The following is a 20,879-nucleotide window of genomic DNA, read 5'->3' as shown; positions in this document are numbered from 1 at the left end:
GGCGGGCGGGCGGGGGAGGCAGCGCGGCGGGAACGGCCCCGCCGCCAGCGCCGCCGCCGCGGCGCCACAAAGAGCCGCGCCACAGCGCCCCCTGCCGGGCCCCGCGCCGCCGCGGCCCCTCAGGAGCTGGGGGCGGCGGGGAAGGCACCGGAGACCCCCGGGAGCGGCCCGTGAGGGCCACTCGGGACCGGCCGGCGGGGCCAAGAGGGTGGGCAAGGCGGCAAGGCGGCAGCGACTGCCGCGATCCCCATCCCCGCGGGCGAGGGAAGAGCTGTGCTTGTAGGGGCCAAGAGCGCGGAGGGCCCTGGGAGCCAGGGAGAGTTCTGAGCACCCACGAAGGCAGAGGCGCTCCACATCCGTGTCAGAAATTAGCATTCGGCCCATTTTCTTAGTACCTCAGCACAAGGGTCTGGAGGCGAAGAGATTGTTTCATTTCAAACTGGAAATTTTGTAACGCAGCCGTGACCCAGCAGCGAGCACAGGGGCTGAAGGGGGCTAAACTGGAAGGGGAACCCATACACGGCCCCAGGTCTGCAAGGCCGAGCGCACGTCTCTGTCTGCCCCTGCCTTTCTGGGGAAAATCCCCTTTCCTCCGAGCAGCTCAGCTGCCTCCTCACTGGGCTTGGTGGAGGTATCCCAGCCCGGTCCTGTGTCAGACCGTGCCAGATGGTCAGGGGCTGGCTGTGTATCCGTGTCGAAGCAGCCATTATTGCTGAGGGGATCAGCTCTCCCTCCCCGTGCGCGGCTCTGCATTGCTCTCCCACTGCTTTCTCCAGCTCTGCCAGATGCTCTGAGGCATTGAGGGCATGTCAGCGCTCCAAGCAGCACGGCCCGGGGGGCTGTGTCACCTCCGTGCCCCACCTCTGTCACGCCGGGGTGACTCTGGGGCACAGCCCCGCCGAAGCTCCAGCAGGAGCAGCCGTGCTGCAGGGATGCAGCCCAGCCCTGCTCCGCCGCCCACAGCCACACGCCGCCCGCATCTCCTACAGAGCATTCCCTCTGCAGCGTGCACGGCTTTTGTCGTCACACCACACATTTCAGCCTGTCATGCTGCCCCAGTGTCCCTGAAGATGAATACACTCCTCCAGCTGGGAGGAGGGAGGGCGTGTTGGCTGGGTTGTTTGCGGAGAGAGCTGTGGCAGAGTCAGGTGCTCAGCTCCACTGAGCATGCCAGGCCTGTGCCTGAGAAAAGGACCGCGGTGCAGACACAGCCTGGCCTTGCTTCCCCTTGCCCGGTCTCTGCTGAGAGCTGTCTGCCATCCCCCTTTTCTCCTGCCCTGGATCCTGCGGAGGGAGGGCAGCAGAGAGTGGAGAGGTGACCCTACTACACAGCACAACATAACCAGGGCAGCCACAGCTCTGTGCTCCCACTGCAGCCCAATTCAGCATTCTCCGCCTGGTCCCCATCCTTCCTCCTACCCTCTCCCCACAGTGCCCCACAGTGCCAGAGCCTCAAACCCTACCCAGATCTCTCAGGTGTGATTTTACCCAGGCCCCTGCAGCAGGAGATATGTGCAGCAGGAAAAGGGAGGTTAGGAAAAAGGAGGGGTGTGTTACCAGGGGAAGAGGGATCCCAATACTGGTGGTGTATGAGCACCCACCTGGCTCCCAGATTGAAGTCATGGCAAGAATGAGAGAGGCAGAGCCAGAGGGATTGGGGATTCCTCTTCACTCCTGTGGACAGCAGAGCTACAGCTCTGTACCCTGCTCTCTGCAGCACTGGCTGCTGTGCCCAGCTGTGTGTGGAGCTGCCAGGGCACTCACTGAGGGCCAGCAAGAGTCTGGAATTTGCATCCAGGCTTTTCATGGAAATGGACTCACAAAGGCCTGCAGCTTTCTGCAGCCTGGTCTGAACCCAGGGATGCTGCAAAGTGTCTCAAGGCTGGAGAGCTGTCTTGTGTTTGATGGTGTTACCACTCCTAAAATGCACCCTAAAATCCCCCAGGATCTCCCCACACTGGTCAAACTTTCTGTTGACATATCTTGCAGAGGCTGCCAGGGTTCTGCCATCTATTTGGAAGCCACAGATGCATCAGCTGGGAAGCCTATGGCAAGTCAAGCTGTTCTCATTTTTAACAGCTGCAAGCAGATAAGGCAATGTTTAAAACAAGAAAGCTTTATGGCAATAGCAGCAATCCTCACCTTGGACGAATCACACCTAGGCAAGCAAAGTTTTCAGGCACCTTTGCATGCCTATCTTGCTTTTTCACATCAGCTGTTGCAGCAAAAGCTGCTCTAGGCTTTTGTTACAACTCAAGGGACCCAGTGCCTTGGGTAGAAAATGTCTATTTAGAAGGAAAGATAAATCCAGTCTCTTTTGGAGTCCATGAATGGACATACACCCTGACTGCAGTAAAGAACAACAGACATAAAAATACTGCTGGTAAATGAAAAGCAGAAGAGCTGTCAATCAGCACCTGGGGTTTACAGAGCCAGACAGAGAATTACATACCAGAGTAACAGGATTAAGGGGAAGATAAAAGAAATCTTAGCACTGAGACAGAGAAAAAGGGAAATGAGAGGTCACCTAGGCAGAGGAAGAAGAAACATGTTGCATCTGTCATGGAAGAGTCTACACAAGAGTGCTAGAAGGAGCACAGCAGAGCTCAGATGCACAATTCCCAGGGGATGAGGGAACAGATCCTGCCCAAACCTCAGATGCTGCTTCAAAAAAAGAACCATTAGAAGAAAACCACATTGTAAACCCAACAAGTTTCTCTTTTGCAGAGACATTTGCTAGTGAAAAACACACCAGATATTTCCTTACACACATCTAGACTTGCCTGGTTTCTTGTGGCATACGAGTATTTGTATTTAGATGGGGCAGCTTGAGATGAAAGGTGAAGAGGTCCAGTCCAGTGGCCCAAATCTGAAAAGGGCTCAAACAAAAGGTGCAGGAACAGCGAGGTACATTTTGCCTTAGGAGTGCCTGCCCAGTCCTTCCAGCTCCTAAAGGCAGTGAGGAATGGAGAAAATACAAGCTGGAGCTCTGAATTTCCACATCACCTAGGAGACACCATTTAAGGCAGAAAATCCTCACCACAGCTCAGAAAGGAAAAAAAAAAAAAAAAAAAGGGAAAAAAAAAGGGTCATTTAAAACAGTCTGCCTTTCCTTACCTATTTGTTCCCCAGGTAGAAGAACCAAAGGACTAGGTAAGACAGTCCTGGCAGAAAATATCCAAGCAATAAGACAGTATCTCAGGGAGATAAAAGTAATTCCTCTAATGTGATTGCTTCTTGCCTGGTGTTAAAAGATTCTGCAGCCAGACTGCCAGCCTAAGAGAAAAATATCCTGTGTAAAAGGATATAACTTGCCATCAGCTTTTATCCTCTCTTGTCCACAAGACCTTGCTGTTTAGCTTTCACTGAATATCTGTTTTACCAACCAATTCAGAGTTAGGGAGTTTTAACATTTTAACTTTGCAAGAACCCAAAAATTAACTAAGTTTTGAGGCTTGTGGAGTTTTTGACCCAAGTTGTCACAGTGGATGAATTGAAAGCGACCATCACAGATTCCAGATATCTTTGTGATCAAAAGGAGCAGTTCTATGAGGATTTCAAAAACAAAACCCAAATAAACAAACAAAACCACACCACCTTGTGGAAGAAGTTTGGGTTGTGTGCAAACTGTTTCTTCCAATGCTTGAGAGCAAGTTGGTCAGGAAACAATGGCACAGGGCTGTCCTTTCCCAAATAACGAGAGGCAACTCCTCAGCTCTACAATCATGCAATATTCAGTCGAGCTGATTGAGTTCAGTTTGGACCTGGTTTTAATCAGCAAAGATATTAAGCTCTGCTGATTTGATCTGGCTTCTCCCCCTGCTCCCCAAACACTCCTGGAGCACAGAGATGGTAATTTCTGTCACATGCTTTCATCTGGGTACTCCTTAAAAATAAAAGGACTGAGCATTCCTAGAATCTTGAGGTCATCCCTACAGCATCTGCTTCTCACTCATCTCTTTCTTTTTGGTCAATTCTTTACCTTCCCATTACTCACCATTACACTGTATTAGGATATTACAGTAAAAATATTCCACAGGAATAAGCTCATAACATGAGCAACCCGGCTTCAGGACACAACCTAGTTGTCCTCATGTTCTCATTACTTGAGAGAAAGAAATGTGGCACCTGAATAAAGCAGAGAGGATTAGAGGAGATTGTGGCAATCACCAGATCCACTCATCTCCACCCCTGCTCCTAGCAGCTACACCACTGAGCCCTTCAAATATTTTTTCAGAAGTTTTATGAGGATTTCTTTTCTCCTGCTATCCCTAACCCAGCAGTGACAAATCCGGCCTCTAGAAAAGCATATTTTCCACTCAGGACTCCACCCCACATCTTCCACACATCCCCAGGCTGTTCCAGCTCCAGCAGCTCCAGAGAGCAAGGCCCTTTGTACCTCCTACTTCACCAAGGTGCTGCAAGTGTCAGATATATTTAAGAGCATGAAGCATTCAGATACTATGGAAACCAGGGCAAGAGAAAAACCAAAAATAGATGGAAGACGCAAGCTGTTGTAAGGTCTGGAAAAGCCTTGCTGAGGAAGGCTGTGCTTGCTGCAGCTGATTGCAGAGTGGGATCCATTTAGAGCTCGAGCATAAAATATCCTCTCTCCAGTCTTTCCGTAGTTTGTCATTTTTCTCTGCCACAGGGAAAGGGATATTCTTTAACTTCCCCTCTATTTAACAGGCCTCCTAATTACCAGTTCCTTTGAATGATTCATTCTAGTGTGCCCTTCCCATGACCTGGAGTAGACTGCTGCCTGACTGCTTCTCTAGAGCAGGAGTATTTGGGAACACACCATGAGAAAAAACCACCACAGAGCACTCTCCTAAAAGGGAAACAACAACAGCAACCTACAGAGAAGGGTGCTGGAACTGAGAGTTGTTTTTCTGCCTCTCCTTTTAATAATCCTTTTAATCTCTACAGATAAACCAGTTGCTAAAGTAGAATAATACCTTCACTGAAAAAAACCAGAATGGCACGTGGAGGAAACAGAGAGGATGCCAGCATGAGGAGTACAAACCATCTGACTCAAAGATGGCCAAGCAAATGCAAGTCAGTAGCAGCACTTCAGCACCCCTATTAAGATCGAGTCAGTGCTACCACAGAAGCACCATCTCAGAATACAAAATTTTAATCGCCTTTCACGAGTACAAATTGCCAGTCCCACAGTGTGGCAAGCAGAGGTCTCCCTGCACCAAGAGCCAGGCTAGGCTGGAGTGGGTGGCTGCCACAGCCCCAGCCTCCATCCAGGGAAGGCAGCTGGACCTTCTTCCTCTCTGCTTTCACACCACCCTTCCTGTCAGCAAAGAGCTCCCTGCTGTCCACAGTGACCTTCCCTTCAAAGCAAGGCACTGACATGATTATAGCTTGGACTCGGTGATCTCAAAGGTCTTTTCCAGCCTAGTTAATCTGGGATTCTGTGATAACAACACGACAGAGCCTGTGTTAAACCCAGCCCTGCAATGAGCTGCCCCTCAGCCTGTAGGGTTTTGCTCTGTCTGCCAGAGGGCTGTGATGGGACAGTGGGCATCCCAGCTCCAAAAATGCACTGTTACACGCAGAGGAGGTAGAGGGGACACCTGTGTAGAGAGAACAATGACGATACATTTCTAGAGTTTTTGCTCTCCATCGCTGGAATACACCATCCTCTTTACTGCCTTGTCCCAGTAGCTCTTCTGTCACCTTCCTTCATTTTCAACCTTTTCTCTGACTTAGAAGATACGTCTTTCTTTTCTAGAAAGACATGTCACAACTTTGAACAGCCTGGTCTGAGGAGCCAGGACCTCAGCATCCTCCTGGCACCTCAGCATCCCCAGCAGCAGCCTCAGAGACCCACGGACAGGCAGCCATGTGTCCCCACTGCCAGGGAAGCAGAGAAGGAAGAGAAGCCCTGGAAAGGACAGAACGGGGATGCTGAGGCCTCACCTGCCCAGGAACAGGGCTCTGCTTGGCATCCCAGGGCCACCGTTCTGGCCATGCCCCGCCTGTGCCTGAGGGCTGTGATTTTGGGCAGCCCAGCCCCAGAAATGCACTGTGACAAGCAGAGGAGACACCAGGGTAGAGAGAATAATGATGATACATTTCCAGAGCTGGGATACACCCTCCAGAGCGGTCCCCAGGACACTGGGAGATGCTCCTGTGGCTTTGGGATCTGCTCACAGCCCCGTGTGACAGTGTCACAGCCCCATGCACCGCAGGGACACCGCTCAGCCCCACACCCGCTGGTTCTGGGAGGGTTTCACAAGGAGAACCCCTGGGACACTCAGCATCAGGGTGAGTGCACATCCAGCTCTCCCCTCCTGCCACTCCACACCTCTGACCACGACTCTGACAAACTCATGCTCAGGGAACAGATCTCTTGCAATGCTTGTAATTGGAATAAATAGTGTTCAAATAGGCATTGGGTAAAGAGAGAGGCACAACAATCTCCATGAGCACGCAGTGCTGGCTGCTGAGGTAACCAGTTTTTCACAGTACCAAAGCTGTTTTGCATAGAATCTTTAATTGCTTCACATGAGCACAAATCTTCAGAGTAAACAGGAATTTGTTCACCTCAAGGTTCTGGAATCATGCTTGGAGTGTGTAAATGTTTTCTGTCATACTATTTTACTTTTGACTAGACAGGATGAAGCTTTTAAATACATAGATTTTTCTCCCATTTTGTAGAGGCGTCTATTCCTCCAAATAATGCAAGGAGATTCCATTTTTGTGAGCAAATAGTTCTCTGACAAATCTATCCATCAAGCCTATTCACTTGGTTTATTTTCCAAGGGAAAAAGGGACAAACAAATTAAAAAAACCCAAAGTTAAAATACTTAAATATTATTACATTTACAGTCCTAAAATATGTAAATCAACTGCATTGAATTTTCTATTAGCTTTTAAATATTCACCTCAATATACATTTGTTCTTCAGGGCACACAGGAGATAAATAATTGAGTTAACATTGCTAGATAAATCAAATCATTTTCCTGAGCTGCAAATATTCCAGATTATAACCTTGGAGTTGCTATGCAGTAACTACAAATGGAAACTAAACAGATTAAAGTGAGCAAGCAGGAGTCCACACTCAAGTACCCAGAGGCCCAATTTTCTGAGACATCCAAGAGCAGCCCCAGCATTTCAGATTGGTGAGTCAAGACCAAATGAAATGTAAAACCCAGCTTAAACACGGGGTGCAGGAGCAGCCTGGGATTTGGGCTTGGGCCATGAACAGTGTAAGAGCATGAGATTTAAAACAAATAAAACACCCTCAAAACCAAGCCCCACAGCAATTTTGGGTACAGCTGTGGTTTTGAATGTCTAAATAGACTGTGGTGACTTTCAGCCACAGATAGTGGGAGACCTAATTCCATTCTGGCTTGCAGGATTTTCTCTGCACTCAGTAGAAGAATGGAGTTCATATTGCACAGCATTACTTCTCTCCCAACAATAAACCAACCCCTCTCATTTGAGAGATGAACTACAATAATCCAAATTACCCCCAAACAATTTCCAATAGTGCCCACGCAGGTGAAAGGGGACAGAAGGAATTAACAGCTTCAGTTAAACCCTGCTGGAAAACCATTTTTTTTTTGTGAGCTGCAGACTCTGACAGCACCAGCACAACAGGTGAAGTCAGATAAATAGCAAAGAAAATGGATTTCTGGCTAGGAGTATCAACTGCTAGCCACTTGTGTGTATGTGGATATAATGCTTTTCATGCTCTTCCCTACAAGCCAGGCAAACTCCTCAAAAAAAGAGGATAGATAAAAATAAGGGCAACAAGAATCAGCTATACAGAGGTCTTCTGCAACATTGTGGAGAACCTTTATTTTTAATCACAACACCTGCTGGATTTCTGCTTTTGTGTTGGTGACTGAATTGATCAGTTATGCTGCAGTGCAGATCAGCTCCAGGGGCTCTTTGCAAGCTTCTCTGTTGACTTACCCAAGGAAACAACAATGTGGGAACTAAACTCAATCCCAGGATGGGCACTCTGCTCCAGCTATGAGGAAGTCGGGATTTGACTATCTCAGATTTGAGCATTTATGTTTCAGTGCACGTGCACTTTGATCAAAAGCAAAACCTCTTTTATATTTTGTAAAAACTACTTTTTATGGCAGCCAGAGAGAGAGACACAAAAGGATTACAGGACAAACTAACATTGTGTGGGAGAGAGCAATGTACCATCCCAACTGCCCCTCAGGTTTATGAACTCTCCTCATTAATCTTATCCATCTTTTTTTTAAAGTTGTTTCCACTGGCTTCTGGCACTGCATCAGGAGTGTTAACAGTTCACTGCTGAGACCACACAGAGCTAAGGTGTTTTCTTTGTGCTACAGCCTCTGCAAACAGACTGGGTGGAAGTTTTTGACTCTCAACTTTGAGCTTCTCATCTGGAAGACTGACAGTTTCCACAGCAATGAACAAGCTCCAGGTCTGCTCTGTTCGCTCTTGCCCACTCACTACTGGCAAATTTTACACCATCAACTCCAGCTGCAGCAGCATTGCTAATATTATTTTTCTCAGCAAAGCAATCATTAAGACTGGTAAAATAATCTATTAGACTGGAGGGAACACCACCTCCTTAAGTGTAAGACACCAAAAATGGATGCTGCAGCTGGAGGACTCAAACTGCTCTCAGATATTCAGAGCCTATAAAGTTCTTCAGAGAGCCACTGTGCCATGCATGTTCTAAACCTACCCAGCCCAGGGCATGCAGCTCCCCAGGGCACAGAAGATGCAGTCTCTATGGGCAGAGCATAAAAACCAGTGGAAAACAATTAAGGCTTGCCTTTCAGCCACTCCAGCAACTTCTGAAGTCATTATAAATTCATTTGGCAGAGGAGTGCCATGAGCACTTCACGCATGCAGAGAGACACATTTCAAATGAGCACTCAAAAGATGAGGAAAAGGCAAATTTCCCAGTGTGGCTGATAGTTCTGGAGTGCTTGGCACCATGCTGGCACCATGGTGAGCCACTAACACCAGCAGGCTTTCCTGGAAAAGACAAAACCCTCTAAAGAACAGGTTGCTATATATTTAAAGTAGCAGAAAAGACACATCATGGGATAAGGGTACTCCATGAAGGAGATTACAGTAAAATAAACACAGGAGGATGGAAATCAGTGCTTTGGTGCCCATCCAAAAGACAGTGACTGGCCAAACAACCCCTTTTCTAACAAGCATGTGCACAGCAGGTGTGTGCAGACAGGAATCCACAGCTGGAATTTTCCTTGCATACACAAGAAGAAAGATCCACCTCAATTCAAAAATTTCAGCCTCTGTGAGATATGCTGCTTTAATTACAAGTAGTAGCTTAAATTAAAAAAAAAAAAAGTGTCACTGTGGCATGTGAAGCTATCTCATGCACACATAAGAGGTTACAGAAAAGGACTCAAAACTTGCTGGGTGGCAGGACAGTGCTCAGGGCTATCTCCTAGACCTACAACTAGCCTAGGGCTTGTAGTATTTCAATAAATTTTCCAGGTCTGAGCTGTTCTTGCTCTCATTATCAACAAACCAGCTCATGTAAGTACATGGAACAGGACAGAACATGATCCTGCAGCTGCTGGACTATGGAACACCCCTCAAAAATCAAGCAAGAGTTTAGCACAGAGTGGTGGCAGCTGTGAACTGTTCAAAGCCCAAAAACCTCCAGAGAAATCAAGCACACAGCAAAATGCATCCTCCAAGAGAGACAGGATAGAACCTGTCCCTGGCAAGAAACCCATCTTAATCTTTCCTCATCCTGGTAATAACAGTCAAAATCACAGTGCACTTCCTAAGAGGGGGTGAGTTTGAACAAAAAGCAAGAAGGTGCTTGCTGCAGACACTGCTTGCTCAGCACAACTTCCTAAAGCCAGGCAGTGAACTCAAGGAAGAGGTGCCATAAGGAAACATGCTAATTGCATTCTCTTTAATTTGCATGTGCACTTTTTTTTTTTTTTTTTTTTTTTTTTTCTTTTAAACAACAGCTCCAAGTCCTTGTTTGCTGGGCAGAGATACCACGTGAGGCAGTAGTTCCAGTTTCCAGGCTGGCTGTGTGACAGTGTCCGTGAAGGTGCTGGACTTTGTGTGACACTCAGAGAAGCTGCCCAAAATCAGACTGCAGGAATTGCTGAAGTCTCTCAGCCTCTCCCTCACCAAAATGCAAAGGAAAAATCAGACATGGTGCAAGTCAGGGAAGAAGGTGAGTTAAAATTTCATTTTCTTTATGCCTTCCTCCCCTCTATACAGTAGCAGAGAGGAGACAAAGGAAAAGGAACAGCAGGGTTCAGTGGAAGGCAGAAGGTTCCCAATGGGCTCACCGATGGCTCAGTGCTGCTGGGTGGGGGACTTGGTGCTTCACTGCTGCTTGGTTTTAAGGGATAATCTCTGTATCATCTTGTAAAGGAGACCAAAGTGCTGGAAACAGAAGGGGAAAAAAGTAACCATGACAGTTCTAAACACACAGCTTAGCAGAAGGCTTAGAACAATACCAGTGTGTAAATGCAGTGCCTTGTTTGCATCAACCACTCATCCTGAAGATGGAGTGGGACGTGATGGATCAGGAATTATGACAAGGAAGCCAAGTTATACAGAAAATGATGGCTTACAGAAGTGTTTGTGCAGGTCTGTATCACCTCACTGTGAAGATGTGTTAAAGATTTTTTTAATTTTTATTTTTAATGCAATTCTGTTCCTTCTGAAGGCGAGGAGAAAGCTTCAGATTTCAACACATGCAGGTTCCTGGTCTCTATAGAAACACTGCTGCCAGCAGTTTCAGGAAGGTAAAAATGAACCAGGAAAACACAGAGATTCCCAGCAATTCACAATTCTTTAACTGGATCCTCTCTTTCACCATTTCCCCAGTGACTTAGAAATTCACTTAATTCCTCTTTTGATTTTGCTGGGGTTGATTGTATTTTGATTTGATATTTGACAGATGTAACAAGATCCAGGCTTCAAGTAATTTCAAATTCAAGTAACAGAACTAATGAAGATTGCTAATAGAGATCAAAGTACGTTTTTCTTCTTGTTTATATTCTTACACATTTTAAATGCTTGTAGTTTCCCTAAATAAATAACAGACACAAAGTGATTAAAATTTAGTGACCTAAAAAGCTTCCCTTTCATTCATGTCCTTCATGAACCCAGGCAGGAACAAAGCCTTGCTCTGTCTTGGTTAACACTGACACAAAAACGTTACATTTAATTTGGCTGGCCAAGGTGCAGAGTATCACATTTCCAGAGGTATGGACACAGGATTATTTCTGGTTTCATTGAAAAAAGAAAGCAAAATTCTGAAGATGCATTTCTAAGCTGTATCCCAAGTTCAGATATTTCCTAATAGTACAAGCTACTAACTTTTAATTACCAAGGTAACTAAAATTTGTTGTAAAGTTTCGGTTTGGAGCCAAAATAGGTTAGAAAGTGAGTTAAGTATGTCCTTGAATACAAGAAACAGCTCTTAAAAATAGGTTTGCATTAGAATGGCAAGAGACTGCCTACAGCACAGATAAGTAGCATTATTATTCCAGCTTTAGTGCTGGCACTAGGTGAATTCCTGTATTTAACTTGTTTTATAAGGAAAATAATACATCTGTGTCTCTTACCTGCACTGCAACATAGGCAACACCAAGGTAGGCTGCAATACAGACAGCCAGGAGCAGGTCAAAGATTGCTGGCTTGACCCTGGAATAAGGAAAAGTGCACATGAAATTGCTACAGCAGTTCCTGCCAGGGGCTGAGACAACAGCCCAGCATGCCCAAGGGAATTCCATACCTGTATGCATTCATCACCTGCTTCAGCTGGTCATAGAAAACAAACTCGGGGTCCCTGTCAAAGGAGAAATTTTTCAGATTCTGCTGCACTCCTTGACCCTGCAGTCAGGAGAGCCCAGAGCTGTTCTCAAGTTCACCCAACCAGGCAAACCTGACCACCTCTCACATTGGTTTTGAGCTGATTTTAGTCATCAGGACTTTCTTCTCCTACTATCAGAAGCCCAAGGACACAATTCAGAACTCATGCTGTGTTCAGCTGTCTCCAAAGAGGCTGAACATGAAAGATTCCTCCCTCTGTTCACTAAAACAGCTTCAGCCCGAGCAGGTTTAACAGGATGGAAGCTGCCTTTTCGTAATTAACCAAAACTTAGTCTTCTCCTGCTCTCAGAGTGGGAACAGTGGAACAAAAACAGTTTAAAAGCAAGCTTTTCAGACAGAGGGAGCTGCTGGGCCTTGTTCCTGTGCTGTGAGGAAACATGAGCAGCTTTCTCTGGGAGAACACCAAGCATGAACCAAAACTGATGGGACAGCAGAAAAGAACAAAGCTGCATATCAATAAACCAGGAAAGCTGCAGCTATGAGACAAAATTCTGTCCGTGGGGAGGCCAGTTTGGATGCCCTGTCTGGTTCTTTGATGTCTTTTCTTACCGTTTGTCTGCCTTCACGTGATGCTGCTTGACATCCTTCAGGTATCGTCCCATGTAATATTCTAAGGTGTTGAGGAAGGTGCTGTCTTTATCAATCAGCTGGGCAGCTCTGGGCTGACTGCTCAGCCAGTCCATCACTGACTCCAGTTGCTCCTGCTGGATTTGCTGCAGAAAAATACCACCAGAGAAAGGGAGTCAACCCCACACCAGAGCTCTCTCCCAGACTTTAGGTTCCACAGGTTACAAAAATAATGCACTCTTCTTACCATCTGATCTGTGAAGATCTGCATATCTGCAGGTGCTCCCTGCAAGGGAAAATGGAAAATAAAAAAAAAAACAACCCAGGTTATTTTTGAGCTTGGCTGGGCAGGACAAGTCTGGCCAGCACTGCACAGTGGGCACCTCTTACCTTTTCTGTTAGATTGTAGATGACCCTTGTCAAAGCCTCAGCAATGATCTGAGTATTCCTGGTCAGTGCTTTAGTGTCTATTCGTGCCCTAAAGCAAAAGAGGGGATCATGGACTTGCCAATGGTATCAGCTTCATCCAGAATCAACCTTTTTTCACTGAGTCTGAATCCAGAGCCCAACTCCCAGTGTTTGTCACCTGTGCCCTGACCATCAGAACAGCACAAGCCCTTGTGAGGCCAGTGTGGGTTTGTGGGCTGGATTTCAAGGCCAGCCCTGCCTGCCCAGGGCCCCTCACCTCCTGTCCATGATGCTGTTGCGGAGGCTGTCCCGGTGGCTCTCCAGGTGTGAGATGGTGAAGGCCGGCAGGCGCCGGATGGCGAAGCGCTCGTGCTCCCACGCCAGCATGTCCTCTGCCAGGTTGATCTTCTTGTGCACCATGGAAAACTTCACCTCTGGGAACTGGCTGGCAACAACCTGAGGGCAAGGGCAAGTCATTCAGGGGTGCTGCCCGCTGCAGAGTGCCACCCTGCACTGCCCTGTCTGCCTACACCCACTTCTGTGTGTTCCAGAACATAAGGTGCAGGTACTGACATTATTAAAGCTGATTTTCAGGTCAAAAAGAGCTGTTTTAACATCTGTACAGGGTTTCACTTGGGACTGTGGCATGAGGATTTCTCTGCACTTCAAGTGATTCTAAACAATACATGAATTATTTCAATAGCACACCCTTCCTTCACATCTTCCTTCCTCTCATGAAAAGCTGTATAGTAAGTCCCAAGTTCCCATGAACCTAAAATGCTTTTCCTTACCGTCTCCAGTTCTCTCAGAAATGCATGCTGCAAGGTGCCCTCCTTGGGAGGCTTTGAGACATGAAGATGAAGGCTATTGCCTCTGCCCAGAGTGTCAAGGCAGAGAACAAATGCTACATTGTCCTGCAGCAGGCTGGAATCTGGAACAGAAAAATCCAAACCTTTATTGCCGTGTTTTGTGCTGGGATTTCTACCCCACTAAAAAAGCAAGGCTCACACAAGAAGATTCTCACAGGAGAGCTGACAATTAATTATAAACATTTAAGACAACCAACCCTTTACTCACCAGTGTGGTCCAAATTATCCTCCAGCCACCGCTTAGTTCCTTGATAATTAAACTTGCCACCTCCAGATGCAAAGAACAGCAAGTTATACCTGCACATCAAAGAAGCCAGAAAAGGGTTAGCAAGAATTCCTGCACTCAGCCTTGGAGGTGTGGTGAAATCACAACCACTTGCACCTGACATCCAAGGCAAACTGTCCATTAACACTTCCCACATGCCACATTCTCAGGTAATGGCAGGACAAATTAAAAGTGGGGAGCCCTCAGTGCTTGAGGATGGAATCTGCTTCCCACATCATCCCCTCCACGTCAGCTACACACATCTAAACCCCAAAGAGCAGTTCCTCACCCAGCATGGGTCCTTCTGTAGGTGTAGAGCCGAGAGAACAGCCTGGCCAGCTCCAGCAGCACTGAGATCCCACTGCCATTGGAGTCAGCCCCATGGGACAGCCACTGCAGCAGGAGAGGGGACAGACACAAGGTGACAAACCTACACTGACCCTCAGCTACCAGAACAGCTGCAGGACAGCACAGCACTGTGCTCTCCTTGTAACACATGGGCAGAGGCAAAAAGGACAGGAACAGAGAGCTGCAGGAAAAAGAATACTCACTGGAGCCACTCCAAAGGAATCATAGTGGGCAACTATCACAACGGTGGGCAGGTCTTCTCCACCCAGCCCTGTCAGCCTTCCCTGAAGAGAAAAGAGAGCAGTGTCACTCCCCATCACCTCTTGTGTGCCTGTACAAGGACAGCCTGACTTCTGCATTCCTGCTGAGTCTGCTGTGGCCTCAGTTGTGAGGACTTCAGATACTTGGCTGAGACTCCCCTGACTTGCCCTGTCAGACCAAATGTCTGATAAAGTCCCAATAAAATAAGTCACCTCATCAACGTTGCCAGCTTGAATCCATACACAACTCACCTCCACACTGGGGATGAGCCAGTCATTGATAGCTTTGCTTTGAGCCCCACTGGTCACCATCTGGAAGCCATTGGCAGTTGCTGTGTGCAGCAGAACTGAAACAAAAAAACCAAAAAAAACCCACAATGTACACCTGGGGAAGCTTCATCCCTTCCTTTCTCCTGCTGAGCTTTGGAGAGACCAGCTTTAAACCATTTAAGCCCTCTCACTTGTCACTGGCGTTTATGCAATGACACAGAATATTGGTGCTTCTTCATTCTGTCCTAAAATCCCAGTATTTTGTCAAAAACTTTTCCCCAGCAGTACTAAAATTAGTCATAAGCAGCAGGTCAATAAGACAGTCATATTATTTACATGGAAGCATCACACTGACTTGTGGCCAGACAAAAAGCCTCAGCTTCTACCAAGACACCATCATCACTTAACATTTTCAATGTTGCTTTAACCTAGTTTTGATTTCTACCTTACTTGAAACAGTGTGAAGCTGAGAACTTCCTGCAATTTTATGTCCAAATATAGTCAAGTAATGCTTTCTTACACTGTGCTTTTCTTCCAGTGAATCTCTAAACACTTTGACAATGACAGAATAAACACAAAGGCGACAGAACTTGTTCATGGTGCAGATGACACTGCAGACTCCTCCCAGAGGTGGGAACAGGCCTGTCTTCCTCAAAACTTTTTCCTCCTTGTTTGAACTCACCTTCTGCAGCTGAGGCAGAACCCTGTGATGCAGAAGCAGCCCGTGTTTGTTCATAGATAGACAGCAGCTCCTCATCTTCCACTGCAAAGTAGACTGGCACAATGGTTTCCATAGCAAGCATTTCTGGCTCTATCTCCATGAATTGCTGAAGATTTAAGTGAGACACAAACTTAGCATCTGCTAAACATGAGAAGTGTCAAGAAAAGAATCAACAACCAAAGCAAAAAGAAGTTTTAAAATTAGAATACGATTTGTTGTTGTGTTACAACAGAATCTTCCAGCCCTGCAGCAACCAAGCTTTTCTCCAGTACACCTCCCACGGGAAGGGAAAGAAAACTTTTCTGTTTACCCGCACGACATCCTGGGGGACAGAGGAGATGGATCGTGGCAGGATGATCACCACAGCCCCGGCTGACTGGCGCAGAGCCTTCTGGTACTGCTCGTAGGAGAAGTCCACCAGCCTCATCATGACACAGCGGCGGCTCAGCACATCCGCTTCCACGGTGCGCGCCTCCGTGTTCAGCACGGCGCTCCTGGTGCCTGCCAGCAGGGAAAGCGAGAGGGCTGCTAAGGCACTGCACCCTATTCCCCTTGTTCCAGCCTGCCTCCTGCTCAGAACACTCCTGGGGACAGTCTGATGGGCTGCAGAGTGGCCAGAAGGTGCAGAAAGCAGAGTTCGCCTCTTTGTCCTCGTCCGAGAAGGAGCAGAGGTCTGTGGGTTTTCCTGTGCAGCCACATCCTGCCAGACCTGCCTTGTTCCACACCCCACAGCCTCATCTTCCAGCTTTCCTCCTGCCAAACACCCCTTGTTCCACACCCCACAGCCTCACCCCACAGCCTACATCCTCCCAGACCCCCATTGTTCCACAGCCTCACCTTCCAGCCTTCCTCCTGCCAGACCACCCCTTCTTCCACACCCCACAACTTCACCTGCCAGCCTCACCTTCCACCTTCTCCCTTGTTCCACACCCCACAGCCTCACCACCCAGTCTTCCTCCTCAACACGACACACAGGCTACCTGTCTGCTCACCTGCACCTAATTACCAACACACCTGGACACAGCCTGGCCTCTCCAGAGCCTCTCCCAGCTGGAGGATCAAGCTGTGCAGAAGCCCCTGATGAAAGGACACCACACTGCCCCATGTCACCCCAAAGCCACTACACTGCCCCAAGTCACCCCAAGGACACCAGACTGCCCCAAGTCACCCCAAGGACACCAGACTGCCCCAAGTCACCCCAAGGGCTGCTCCCACTCAGCCCCAAGGAAGGTTCTGTAGCTGGCAGAGCTCCAGAGGAGCAGGCTGCTCCTGAGGGATCGCCCTCTCCTTCTCTCAGTTCCAGCAGATCAAATCCCCCACGTGGAAATGCAATCCCCTGGGAGCACAGCAGGCTTGCCAGAAGCTCCTGGCAAGGGAGGGTCAAAAGGACATCTTGTGCAAATAGAGAGGAGCTTACAAATCCACCTTACAGTTTACAATTCAATTTCTTCTTCTATAACTCTGGCACCTCCACTGGAGGGCTCATCCTTCTGGGTCCCCACACAGGGACAGACAAGGTGGCCTCTGTCAAACAGGAGCATTGCTAAGAACTAGATTTAAACCTGGCTTAGCTTAACTCTAACATTAGTTTGGTCTTGTCAAAGGTCACAGAAACACCTAAACAAGAAAAATCTGCATTTCCCCTGCACAGTATCAGTGAGGGCCACACCCCCAGAAACAGAGGCCAGGCACAATGTGAATTCTCCCCACAGACCTCTGACACTACACAAACAAACATTAACAGCACCCCCACTCCAACCAGAGAAAAACAACTCAAAATGAGGATAATCCCCCCCACCATTTCCAAACGAATGATGTGTAAACACAGCAATGTGTGCACCTGAGGTTCTGCTCTCTCTGACATCTAAGCAGAGCAGACACAACAGTATTTTCCTGACAGGTTGATTTTCTGCAGTTTCTCTACAAAGAGCTGGTTAATAACCACTCATTTGCAAACTAAAGAATTCTCATTCTATCAGTATTAGAGGAAGTCCAAGCTTGTTCTTAAATTGCTCTGTAAGTGATGCTGACAAAAAAAAAATCTTCCCTCTGCAAGAAGAGGCTGAGCAGCAACCTGTTACTTGGTATTTTTGGAAAAGAATATGAGAATCTGAAACCACAAATCAACTCAGTTGGTCAGAGCTTGGTGCTAATAACACCAAGGTTATGGGTTTGGTCATTCCCTTTGAGAGTTGGACTCGGTGCTTCTTGTGGGTCCCTTCCAACTCAGACTGCTCTGAAATACAGCTTTTATCCTGAAGGACATCTCAAAACACACAGGGAACAGGAAGAGCAGCTACCCAAAGGGAGCAGGAAGGAACAAAGGAGACACACAGCCCAACGAGCTAAAAGACTCCAGGAAAAGAAACAGCAGAAAAAGTTAATTGAAAGTATCTTAAAAAAAAAATAACACCTGGATTTCAAGAGGTGACAAAATTGTGAGCACTTGGGTAGAGGGGACACTCAGGCAAGCAAAGACAAATCACATCCCTGCTAAGCCTGTCAACAAACAGCTCCCAAGGAAGGGAGGGAGGAAAGACAGAGAGTCCTACCCCCATGCAGAGCCTGCCTGGGAGCTCCCGAGGCTGTCAGCAGGAGAGCCCTCAAGATGTGGACACGTTCTGAGAAACTGTGATGGAAGAACCCAGAAATAATTTAATTTATTTAGAAGCCAGCAGAAGCCTGAAGTGTTTAAGAAGTACACGGGCACAGCTGCATTTCATAACTTATATACTGGAACTTATTAAGATCTGAAAGAATGAGGGCTGGTGTCTCATGGACAGCACAAATTAAACGTGAGGCTGTTCATTGCTAACTCTACAGGAAGAGTCACTCACAGACACAGCACATGCCCTGGCCTGGAATAAAATCTCTACAGAAGACCCAGAAACAAGCCTTGACTCTGGGTTTGTGGGCACACGGGGGAGGAGGCTGAGGGCTGCAGCACCTCAAGGACTCGCAGAACAGGGTGTGTCTCTGACCCGAAGAAAGGTGTTGCACAATCAGCAGGCTGCAAGGGAGAGAACGGAGGAAGTAAAGGTCAGCTGTAACACAGGGCGAGGACAGGCTCTGAAATGGACCCACTGGAGCAACACAGAGCTGAGGATGAAGAAGATGAAGAGCGAAGAAGAATCAATAAAGGAGTCAAAGGCAAAAGGACAAAACTGAGCTCACAACCGAGCTTAGCAGAATACAGGAGGGACGCAGCTGGACCCCCAAAACAGAGCCCTCAGCCCACAGACAGGGCTCCTTGGCTACCTGTAGTCACCACGATGGCGCTCCCAGCCCCTCTCCTGCTGGTGCTGAGCCCGGGCAGTGACCCAGCCGGTGGGACCGTCCTGCGGCTGGGCCTGGTCCCGGGCCCGGCTGCTGCCGCCCCCCGAGCCCCCCGCGCCCACCCACGGCCTCTCTCCGTGGGGGCTGCCCTGGGCTGCTCCCCGGCCTCGGGGCTCCCTTCCCACGGCCGCACCACCCGCAGGAGCCGCTGCCGGCGGCGCCCAGCCCGGCCGGGCCGCGCCGTCCCTCACCGTAGGGCTGCCCGCCCAGCTCGTACTGCTGCATGCGGTACACCGTGAACTCGTGCGCCGCCTCGGCGGCGGGCGGCGGCCCCAGGAGCAGCAGCACGGCGGGCACGAAGAGCAGGACGCTGAGCGGGAGGCACGAGGCCTTCAGCACCGACTCCAGCACCTCGCCCGCCTCCTCCAGCATCGCCGCGGCCCCGGCCCGCACCGCGGCCTGCTCGGCACGCACGGCGCGCCCCGCGCCGCACGCCGGGACCCGTAGTTCGCCCGCCGCCGCCAGGGCCGCTGGGAGTTGTAGTCGCGGCGGAGAGTGATGGCCGCGGTACCGCCCCGCCTTGGCCTGCAGGGGGCGCGCTGTGCGCGGGCTGTGCTCCCGAGCGCCCCCCAGCGGATGGGATAATGGGATAACTAATGGGATAACGGGATAATGGGATCTATAGGATGGGATCCATAGAATGGGATGGGATAATGGAATCCATGGGATGGGATGGGACAACATCCATGGGACGGGATCCATTGGATGGGATGGGGTAATGGGAAAATGGGATGGGATAGGATAATGGAATCCATGGGATGGGATCCATGGGATGGGATGGGACAAAATCCATGGCATGGCATGGCATGGGATTCATGGGATGGGATCCATGGGACAGGATAGGATGGGACAGGATCCATGGCATGGGATCCATGGGATGGGATGGGATGGGATCCATGGGATGGGATGGGATGGGATCCATGGGATGGGATGGGACAAAATCCATGGCATGGCATGGCATGGGATTCATGGGATGGGATCCATGGGACAGGATAGGATGGGACAGGATCCATGGCATGGGATCCATGGGATGGGATGGGATGGGATCCATGGGATGGGATGGGATGGGATCCATGGGATGGGATGGGACAGGATTCATGGGATGGGATAGGTTGGGATGGGATCCATGGGATGGGATAGGATGGGATGGGATCCATGGGACAGGATGGGATCCATGGGATGGGTTGGGATCCATGGGATGGGATAGGATGGGATGGGATCCATGGGACAGGATGGGATCCATGGGATGGGATGGGATCCATGGGATGGCATGGGATGGGATGAACAGGACCAGGCAGGAGGCTCCTGCTGCCCCCTGAGCAGGGTGATCCCCCTGTCCCGAGAACAGGAGGGCAGCTCTGGCTGTCCCCAGACTACAAAAACATCCCCCAGGCAGTACCTGGCCTCCAGAGGGAAAAAATCGAAGCAAATCAACCCAAGGCTTTCTGATCACCTTGATTTATTGCAAAACAAACGGGCTGCACGCTCAGCTCCTGCAGAGGGGCTGGGCCAGCAGGATTTATCTGAGTCCCCAGTGCTTCAGTGCCCTTCTGGCACAGTGAGAGGAGGCATTTGGGTGCTGCTCTGATTACTCCCTGCATGGGAGAACAGAAGAGCAGGGATCTGAGGCACAAGCTGGCCGTGTCTTCAGGCTCCCCAGTCTCTCTGGGCACCTCCTTCTGCCCGTGTTAGTGCCAGCCCTGTCACTAGAGCACGGTCACAGCATTGCCCTGGCTCAGTGCCCAGCCTCTGCACCCCTGAGGGAGGGTCTGGGCTGTGGCTGCAGCCCTCTGCTGTCCTTGGGCTGGGCAGGACATCAAGCTTGCATTCCTTCCCAGTGGCTGTGCTCATCACAGAAGGTCCAAAAGTATTCCAAAGTCATCATAGAAGGTCCAAAAGTATTCCAAAGGTCTGGAAGGGCCGCCTGGTTGGGGAAATCCACCCTATTTGCCAGTGTGCCCTGGTGCAAAACACTCTCAGG

General features: G+C 49.0%; 1 protein-coding gene across 1 annotated transcript; it reads right to left on the bottom strand.

Moving 5' to 3' along the window:
• Window positions 1–6,489: 6,489 nt before the first annotated feature.
• On the bottom strand, window positions 6,490–19,347 carry NCLN (nicalin). Its single transcript, XM_004174581.6, has 15 exons — window positions 19,090–19,347; window positions 15,873–16,063; window positions 15,524–15,668; window positions 14,824–14,918; window positions 14,515–14,595; window positions 14,253–14,356; window positions 13,907–13,995; window positions 13,621–13,760; window positions 13,107–13,285; window positions 12,812–12,899; window positions 12,669–12,707; window positions 12,404–12,567; window positions 11,757–11,810; window positions 11,587–11,665; window positions 6,490–10,396 (listed from the first exon to the last, which is right to left on the bottom strand). The coding sequence occupies exons 1-15, from the start codon at window positions 19,268–19,270 to the stop codon at window positions 10,337–10,339; spliced, it is 1,689 nt and encodes a 562-aa protein (XP_004174629.2). The 5' UTR covers window positions 19,271–19,347; the 3' UTR covers window positions 6,490–10,336.
• Between the last annotated feature and the right edge of the window lie 1,532 nt (window positions 19,348–20,879).

This window comes from Taeniopygia guttata, chromosome 28 (assembly GCF_048771995.1).
Source record: "Taeniopygia guttata chromosome 28, bTaeGut7.mat, whole genome shotgun sequence".
In the NCBI taxonomy this organism is placed as follows: Eukaryota; Metazoa; Chordata; class Aves; order Passeriformes; family Estrildidae; genus Taeniopygia; species Taeniopygia guttata.
This window is presented reverse-complemented; position numbering and strand designations above follow the sequence as displayed.